The sequence below is a fragment of the Vombatus ursinus genome, unplaced genomic scaffold (assembly GCF_900497805.2).
Source record: "Vombatus ursinus unplaced genomic scaffold, bare-nosed wombat genome assembly UNPS02014959.1, whole genome shotgun sequence".
In the NCBI taxonomy this organism is placed as follows: domain Eukaryota; kingdom Metazoa; phylum Chordata; class Mammalia; order Diprotodontia; family Vombatidae; genus Vombatus; species Vombatus ursinus.
In genome coordinates, this window is record NW_020954737.1 from 7,573,777 (window position 1) to 7,583,265 (window position 9,489).

The following is a 9,489-nucleotide window of genomic DNA, read 5'->3' on the forward strand; positions in this document are numbered from 1 at the left end:
AATGACAGCACCCTTAATAGTAATAAGGAAATTCAAAGTAGGGGTGACTATGGAGATAAAGTAGTCATTTTGGAATCATAGAACCCAGGCTCAAATCTTGCTTCTGTCATTTACTACCTAAGTTGGCTCATGAATAAAATGAGGGGCTGAACTACAATCTCCAGTTTCTTTCAAGGCTGAGCTTAATTAAGTTCAGCCTCCTAAATAAGGCTTATCTTGATGCCCCCAGCCGCTTAGCTAATGTTCTCTCCACCAAAAAATCTTACTTTGTACTATTTTGTATATATTTTGCATTTACTTATCTGTGTATATGTCATTGCCCAATAAATGTGCAAACCATTTCCACCCAATAAAGTGTAAACTCCTTCAAGGCAGCTGTTTCCTTGTCTTTGCCTTGTACATAATAGGGAGCTTCACGAATGTTTGCTTGCTGAATGAAGGATGGCCAGAATCACTAATCAGTCAATTCAACAAATATTTATTAAGAACTAATTGTAAGGCACTACACATAAGATGAAAAACCACAGTAAGCAGTCCTTACTTACAACATAATTAATACAATCAACATATCCAATTAAGAATAGCATCTGGAAGGGCAGCTAGGTGGCACAGTGGATAGAGCATGGGACCTGGAGTCAGAAGGACCTGAGTTCAAATTCAGCCACAGACATTTGACACTTATTAGCTGTGTGACCCTTGGCAAGTCACTTAACACTGAGCACTTTGCAAAACAAACAAACAAAAAAAAAGAAAAAGAAAAAAAAGAATAGTATCTGAAATAGGGTGCAAAAGTATACTTGTTTGATATCGGCATGGACCTGTACTGGAACCCAATTCTAATGTTAAACTGGAAGTAGGGGGTTGGGGAGTTGGGAAGGGTGTCTAATACTACATCATTCTGTCTTATTACTGTCTTCATCATATTATCAACTAGGCTCCAATATTTCCCTGAAATCCTTTTAGTCATAGTCTGTTGAGTGCCAAATTCCCAGTGGTTTACAGCATCATCTGTAAAAGCCATTTCCTTCAAAATTTGGATTATCAAAAACCTTAAGCCTTCTGCATACCAGACTTTTAGACATATCCCTTTAATTAAGAAGAAGGTCTATGTCTCCTCATATAATCTTAGAACTGGAGAGGCCTGTGGAATACGTCTAGTCCAATCTACTTATTTTACAGATGAAGAAACTAAGACTCAGAGAGATTAAATGATTTTGGTCATGGTCGCATAACTTGTTAGTTTAACAGCAGTAACTCTTCCCACAATGTCATGCTGGTCTTCTAATATATAACCTCAAATGATCTAAATTAATGCAAGATTAATAAATCTGGCTGTTTTTTTCAAAATCTGAAACAAGCTTCTCTGTTCATTGTTATGATCTCTTATCTCTCCAGTTATTTGAGTGTTTCCCATTATGTCTTACATATCAAAAGTGGAAATATAACTTCCACACAGTTTATATCCCTCTGATTATTTTAAATGTTCCCAGTAGATAACCATGCTCTATGTATCCATGCATCAAAGTTCCTAGAATGTAAAACTCCTAGATTACGTATATCGTTCAATGTAATGGACTGTGAAGCTAGTATTCAAGTAACACTTCCAAATTTTGTATAGTTTAAGCAAAAACCAGCGTAATTTTGGTATGGCTTACCATAAATGTGGCTCTAGAACATATTATTTTTGTACTAACAGAGGCAAAATAACCAACTAAAGATGTATTATGAAATGATAAAATGTTTTTTTAAAAAACCAATCTGGGTAAAAATAAAAACAACCTTTGGAAGGTTGGAGTTTTTTGTATATGTTAGACTAAAAGTGTCAACAACAGGGCCCAAATATAGAATAACATTTTTATGAATTTAAAATGTAATAAATTAAACTTGATTATGAATGTTCTTCTATAAGAGAAAACTTTTACTTAAGCAGTATCCTATCAACAAAGGACTTGAAGTCTGCTTTCACCAAGTGAATACATTTCCTAAAACTTCAAGGAGGACTTCCAAAAACTACGTCAAAGTAGTAAAGACAATGAATTAGGTAAAAAAATTTAAATAACATGTTCCTGGGCTTCAGGATCAATGAAGTAATACTGAAATGATAGGATCATGATCACTACTACCTCAGGAAGTTACCTTTGCAATAAAATACAGAAATTGTAGCCATGAGTCACAGATTTAGATGCTGTCTTTCAATAAGCAGGCATGAGGCCAGTGACTGCTCAGGTTTAGCATGGCAAGCAACTTTCAATTTTAAGACTGATCATTTACAAAATACAAATTACATACAAAATGCTGCTTAGTGAAGTGTCCAATTCTCCCCCAAAAGTAGTACAGGATGAAGTAAGCAGAAATAAGAGTTATGAATATTATGTGAGATACTCAAATTATAAAATAAAAAGGAAAAACAAATGCACAACCTAATTCCTTATCACTGACACAGCCACTACCAAGATTTAGAATTACACATGAGTATCATGTAACAAACTGAGTCAGTGTTTAAAAAAACTTTCCTCTAATTTCCGTGGACACAAACTAAGTTATATTAGTCTTCTTTTGCTCACTTTTCTAACATCAGTGGTAGTTCATATCATTTGTCACGGTTCAATGAGTTTGTACCAAATGTAGAAATTGCACAAAATCTAACAAAAGATTTTTGTGTAAGTTGTTCAGATATAAGTGAATATAAATAAGCAGACTATCAGGCTCTCCATTAATAAATGATGCATACCATTGTTTCCATTTTGAATAAGAAGCAAAGTGTTATTCATTCTTTTGTGACCAATAACACCCTACAAAAAATAAAGCACATTTAATTTCCTCAAACACAGCTGTGCAGGGAATTTATAATGATAAGTCAAAATTGGAGGCCAAGTTTTCTGTTTGTTTAAACTCATGAATGGATCCCTTTTGAAAAAAATCTACTCTAGGAGGATGTTATATTTTAAACAAGGAAAACCTGGTGTATTTAATTTGCCATTACCAGATACATCTGGCTTCTAAGAAATCGCAGAAGACATCTACAAAAGAAAAATAATGCATAATTTCTAAAAGAGAAAATATAGGATACAGATCCCTAGATGGAACTACATTTCTTTAAGCTAAATGCCTCCCGATGGCCACAAGCACCACTGCCTGATTGTAATGACAGTAAGGACAAGTAACAAACAGTATTACAAGAGTTCCTAAGCACAGTCTAGTACAGGTTCTTAACCTGGAGTCCCTGAACTTTTGTTTTCTAACCATATTTCAATTTATTTTATTTTCAGTTTATTTTGTGATTTAATATTATTCATTTAGTAACATTATAATGAGAAGGGGTCCATAGAATTCACCCAGACTGCCAGGAGTTGTAAACTCCTTAAATTAAATAAACTCTTTAAATTCTTAAACATGTTAAGAACTCCTGATCTAAACCAACTTACTTAACCGAGGCCACATAGATGTAAGTCTTTACCTAGTACAACTCTTGAAGTACCTGCTGCTGAACCACATTCCTTCTTGTGAGTTTGCAAAGATTCCCAGGCAGAAGTAGTGTGCAATGGGAAGAGGGGTGCGTGGGGTGTGTGTGTGTCTGTGTGTGTGAGAGAGAGAGTGTGTGAGTGTGAGAGAGTGTGTGTGTTTGTGTGTGTGTGTGTGTGTGTGTTTTAAACAACGCAGGTACCCCATTCCCCACAGTCGGGCCATTACCAACAACCAGCCAGCGCCCCAGGTCTTAATCAAAACTTCCCCCAAAGCCAACAGCCTCGGCAGCCACTCAACAGGGGTGGAGGCCCCCCCCCTAAAAAAAATAGACCTCGGGGAGTGGGAGTTAGGAAGCAACTTTCTGAGGGAAGGTAGGAAACCACCAATCCCCGCCCCGTCCCGTCCTACATTTACACACCCAGTCATCCTGTCACCCAAAGGATGCTGCCCGGTGCCTACTCGCCCCTCGGGGCTGGGAGGACGGGCTCGCCGCCGCCGCCGCCGCCCCTCTGGGGGAGGAGAGGAGCCGGCAGTTGGGCCAGGGCTCCGTTATCCGAGTCCCCATCTCTGGAAGCCCGGGGTCCCCCCCCCCCCGGTCCCTCCCAGCGGGCGCTCGCCCCCTCCTCTCCGGCGCTCTCGCCTGCCTCCTCCCCGGCCCCGCCCGCGGCGCCCCGTCCCATCCCGTCACCCCCCGCGCGGCGGCGATGCGCCCCCTCCTTCACCCCCGGCCCCAACTCACCGGCCCGGGTGGTGTCCGTCAGGTCGTGGTTGGCCGCTCCCCGGGGAAACTCCCTCAGTTTCCGGCCGCTCAGGCTCAGCGTCCCCGTTACTGCCGCCTCCTCTAAGGCCCGGTCGAGGGAACGGCTCCACGAGGCCGGACCCAGGCCCGTCCCGGGACTTGGGCCGCAGTTTACCCCGCAGAAACTGCTGCTCGACGCTGCTAGCCCCGAGTTCTCCGCAGCCGCAGTAACAGCCACTATCCCCGCGGCCGCCATTTCCCAGCCGACTCCTCTCCGGCCGAAGAGAGGGCGCATGCGTCGAGAGGCTGACGGGTGGGAGGGGGAAGAGGTAGAAGACTTGGGCCCCCAGCACCGCTAGGCCGGCTCCTGCGCCTGCGCGCGAGGCCGGGAACCGGAGGGTGGGGGAGGTTTGCGATTTCGAGTTCCCTGCTCCAGCCTGCGATTGGAGTTCTGGTTTGTTTGTTTTTCTGAGCAAAGCGCTTGGGTATCTCTGCGCTAGAATTCACAGCCGAGGTCAAGACATGACTAAGCGAATGCTTCGTTGAAATGAAATTGAAATGAGTAGGGGGCAGAAAGGGAGAGGTTAAACCGCACCCCAAACCCACGAATAAATAAATACAAAGAGCTAGTAGTTAAACAACTCAGCTGTCGTAAGGCATGCACCTTGTATTGCAACGAACTTCTAGGATGCCACTTAGGTTCCTACCAGCGTAGATTAGGGACGCCTAATCAATAGACTGGAAGTCTTCACCCAGTATGATGCTTAACTAACTGCTGCTGCCCTATGTTCCTTCTCTGAATTTGCATTGATTGCCAAAGGTAAGCGGAGGGCTTCAGGCAGCAGCAAAGCTAGGACCTTGTATTTGTGGGTCTTAACCTAGACAAGGCTTGAAAATTGAGTCCCCTATGTTAGTCCATCTGAGGCTTTGAACCATGACATGGGATCACAAAATAAATGCCTATGTGCCGTGGACAACGGAATTTTCTGGAATTAAAAATAAGTAGCTAAAAAAAGTACCATTAAAAAGTTGCTGTTCATCTGCCCACTCCATTGTTTATGACCAAGTCATGCTTTTAGCCAGCTGTATTCTGTCTCTATTCAGCCTTGAAGCTACTTTCTGCCCCATCCCACCTCGATCAAAACAGTAAGAATCAATACCTCCATTCCTTCCCACCTCAAGACTTCAGGGAATGAAAATCACCTTTTCCTTACAACAATAACTGGGGACCCTTTTTTTTTGGACAAATATGTTTCTTGGCGTTCCTCACTCAAGTTGGTCAGAGAGAACTGCCTGAAGGAATAAAGCTTTGAAAGTTACTGCTTATGAATCAGTTTCCAAGAAGGCAGGCGGGGCACCTCACCAATGACCCCTGCTTAGTGAGGGAGAAAGCGCTGAAAGATAGTAGATCAAAGTAGCTTTCTTCTGTATTATCTGTTGCTCGAGGCGCTATGTGAAGCGAGAACTTGGCTGCTTCACGCACTTATCAGTGGGAGGTGCTGGAGGTTTCAGATTAAAAAAAAATTCTGCTCTTCCGCCCTCTCTTGGAAAATAGTCATTTTGGCATCTGTTCCTCAGGCACACTTTTTATCCATCAGATCGCTCAAGTTTTTAAATATTACCGATTTCTCTAGTCCTACCATAAATGCATCCTCATTTGTCCTCTAAATGGGATTTTTTGGCTTTACTAAGTGGGACAGCACTGTGACATCCAGGTAAATCTCCCGCTGATCTCTCAGCATCCCTCTTCAAATTCCCCAATCTCTACCTTGGATTGTATACTTGTCTGTGTTCGTCCTTTCCCACTACTACACCAGCATAGTTCTTCACATGTAGGGAGTAGGTGATTAATACTTGTTGAACTTATTTATTGGTTATTCAAATCCAAGTAAGTCCAGATTTTGGATCTGGAACTCTTTAAAATTGAGCACAGGAGAAAGAGAGTTTGGGCACTATTAGAATGTAGCTAGCAACAGCAGGGCGAGCTGGGACAAAAATGAAGTCATTCAAGAGAAGTTACCACTTAAGTTTCATCTAAATAGCGCTATTTTACAGAATATTGTTTTGTCAATTTAGCGCCACCTACTGCTATATGGAGTAAATCTCAGCTTCAAGAATTTAAGGAAAAGCAATGTGTGCAGCCCAAGAGAAACTGGTGTGATGGACCCCAGTCCCTGTACACATGGGAAGTGTTCTTAGAACTGAGGCTTGAAGTTGGTCTTTTATGGAATTATTTTTTGGGGAGGGAGAGGGAAGAGAATAGCATAAAGCATGTAGTTAGAAATTACTCTGTTAAGTATGGGAGTAATTAAGCCTCCCAAGAGGTTGACCTGAATGGTACATAGGGTTCTAAAATAAATTTAAGCTCATCTTGACTCCTCCAGGAGACTGAGGGGAAAATAAACGAACAGGTGATGTAAAACTTTTGCAAGATGAGCGTAGGGCAAGTCAATTCTGTTTTTGCCTTTATATCACCATGGCCTAGCGTAGTCATTGGCAAGTAGTAAATCCTTAATAAATGATGAATAACTTCCATAAAAGAGATGATGATCTTCTGGGAATGAGTAGGGTAGGATCAATAGTTGGGGACTTGGTCAAAGGATAAAAGATCTGATTCCTCTTTCATAAGTGCATTAAAAGCCCCAATGAAAGATAATGAAAAGATTTATGAGCAGCTTCATGAGTCAAGTTGAAAATGGTCATAATTTGTAATGGTTCAGTTCTACAATGGTCTACATCTTTCCCAAATGCTGTTCTGTTGCCTGTAAGCACAAACAGGGGAAAAAAAAAAAAAAAGAGGACAATTTAGGGTTGGAATTGGTGCCAAAAATTTTAGCCATCCAACTTCAGTAAGCAGTAAGGGGGTTTGGGGAGGGAGAGACAACCAACCATTGTTCTCATCCCTCCACTATAATAGGATCCACTATGGCCATCCTTGTGGTTTAATCAAAAGTTAGGAAATTAAGATCATAATCCAATTGATCCCATTCTCTTTACTGGGATTCCTAACAATCAACCCTCATATTTACACTTTATAGGACAGCGTGATATTTGAAAGTTATTTTCTTCTAAGCTTATTATACCACATTCTGGCAAACACTTCTAATGCATCATTAGCTCAGCACTGGGACTTTCCCTCCCTAAGAGGTATTACAGCTGTCAAGGGGCTAATTCAACCAAGGCTATTTTGCTGCAGCAACATTTTTATTCAGTTTTAGATTCAAAATAAGTAACAAAATACTTATGAATACTGCTATTGCAGATTTGGATGTCTTACAGTATTTCAAATTTTGAGGTTTATTGTTAATGTTTAAATCTGGTGAACTGTATTACAGACTTGAGCAGGAGAGGAAATAAGGGAAAAGGGGATTTCCAGAGTGACCTAAATGGGAACTTCCCTAGAGGGGAAATTAAACCAAAGACTTGACTTTTTACAGTAGAAAATAACAGTATCTGTTACTAAATGGATAGCTATACAATGTGGGGCAACAAAAAAGGTAAAAAGGAGTAAAAGCAATTTTTTGCCCTTTCACTCATCCCAGTCTAGAATTATGAAATTGACATAGAACACCATCCTGGCCTTAGACATCCTAATTTCCTCAAAAAGTTGAATTTTTCCTCAGAAAATTGCTAGTGAATACTAGATAACGTATGGGGCTTCAATAAAAATTAAGCCTGCTAGGAAAAAAATCACTTGAATGTTGTATAATTTCCATGATTAGTTTTCTCTGATGCTCTGCTTTACTCCAATGAAGTTAAGCTATCAGTATAAAATGATCTTTTGAGGTTCTTTCCAGTTCTAAAATATGATTCCAGGGGAGGGGAGAAGCCAGAGGCAGGAAGTTCAGTTAGGTTGTTTTTACAATTTTTGTAATAGGCCAGACATTAGGTAATAAAAAGATCTGGATTGAGTGGCCCTAAGAATAGAAAGAGACAGATGCATTCACATGACATGGGTGGGGATCCTTTGGCCTCAAAGGCCACACGTGGTCATCTAGTTCCTCAAGTGCAGCCCTTTGACTGAATCCAAACTTCACAGAACACATCCCTAAAAGGAACTGCAGGTTCCCCACCCCTGGCAGCCATTGAGGTAGAGGAAAGAGATCAAGATGATTCTGGAAGTTTGAGTCACAGTGATTTGGAGGATGCTGATACTGATGTAAATAACAAAGTTAGGAAGGGGAGCTGATTGAAATGAAAAAATTGGTTTCATTTGAACCATTCTGAGGCTAAGGTGTTAAGAGAGGCATATGTCTATCAAAACATAACAGTGCAGAGTTGAAAATATAAATCAAGAACTGAAGACTGAGGTTGGAGATTAAATATCCCAGAGTCATCCAAATAAAATCAATCAATCTATGAGGTCAGGAAGGCTTATGTGGGAGGTCTTAGGGAAAAAAGCGCAAAGATGGAGAGAAAGCTTCAGATGTATATTGTTAAGTAGACAATAATTTGAGAAAGAAGAGCAGGTAGAGTAAGATGTGAAAAAGAAGTTAAGAGTTAAGAAAAAAATTGTGATTACATGTCAGTGGCTTCAAATATAGCTGAAAAGTCAAGGATCAGAATTAAACTAATAGGGATAAGCAGCAATAAAAAGGATATTTAATTTGATAAGGTAATTGGTAACTTTCCTGAGGTAGTTTCAGAAGAATGGTGGGGACAGAAGACAGACTTCTAGGATTAGAGACTTGTCGAGTAGTATCTGACTGTTTGTGACAAAGGAACTGGAGTGGTTTGCTATTTCCTTCATTGGTGGGTTAAGGCAAACAGAGGTTAAATGACTTGCCCCAGGATTAAACAGGTAGTAAGTGTCTGGGACAGGATTTGAACTCAAGTCCTCCTGACTCCAGGTCCAATACTCTATCCATTGAGCCACCTAGCTGCCTCCCAGGATTAGGGACAGAATGGATTAATGGAATCAAGGCAACAAATGTACACTTTCAAGAATTTAGCAGTGAATGGGAGGATAAACAGGACGAAACCATTAAGATAAAAATAAATCTAGGAAGGGAAAAGAGAAAAGGATACAGGGAAAAAAATCTGGGTAATGTCAAAACAAAAGTTATCCATTAAAAATGTATTTTTTAAAAAGGTCAGAGAAAAAATAATGAAACCTACCTCTGTTCTTTCAACAGAGGCAGGTGACTAAAGCAGAACGGTTTTATGTATTATCAAATATGGTCCCTGTATTTTATGTTCTTGCATTAGCTTTCTCTGTGATTCAAGGGAGGGTTCAATTTAGAGGGGAGGAGGGAGTATTTCCAGAAATGACCAGTGTAGAAAAT

The 9,489-nt window shown here is 40.7% G+C and overlaps 1 protein-coding gene across 5 annotated transcripts in view; it reads right to left on the reverse strand.

Annotated features, from left to right (window-relative positions):
- The window catches only part of LRCH3 (leucine rich repeats and calponin homology domain containing 3), a 160,344-nt gene extending 155,845 nt beyond the window's left edge, over positions 1-4,499 (reverse strand). For all 5 annotated transcript variants that reach the window (XM_027845198.1, XM_027845196.1, XM_027845197.1 and 2 more), the window contains exon 1: positions 4,205-4,499. In XM_027845198.1, the coding sequence (XP_027700999.1) occupies positions 4,205-4,499 (295 nt within the window). The remainder of the gene's footprint in view (positions 1-4,204) is intronic.
- Between the last annotated feature and the right edge of the window lie 4,990 nt (positions 4,500-9,489).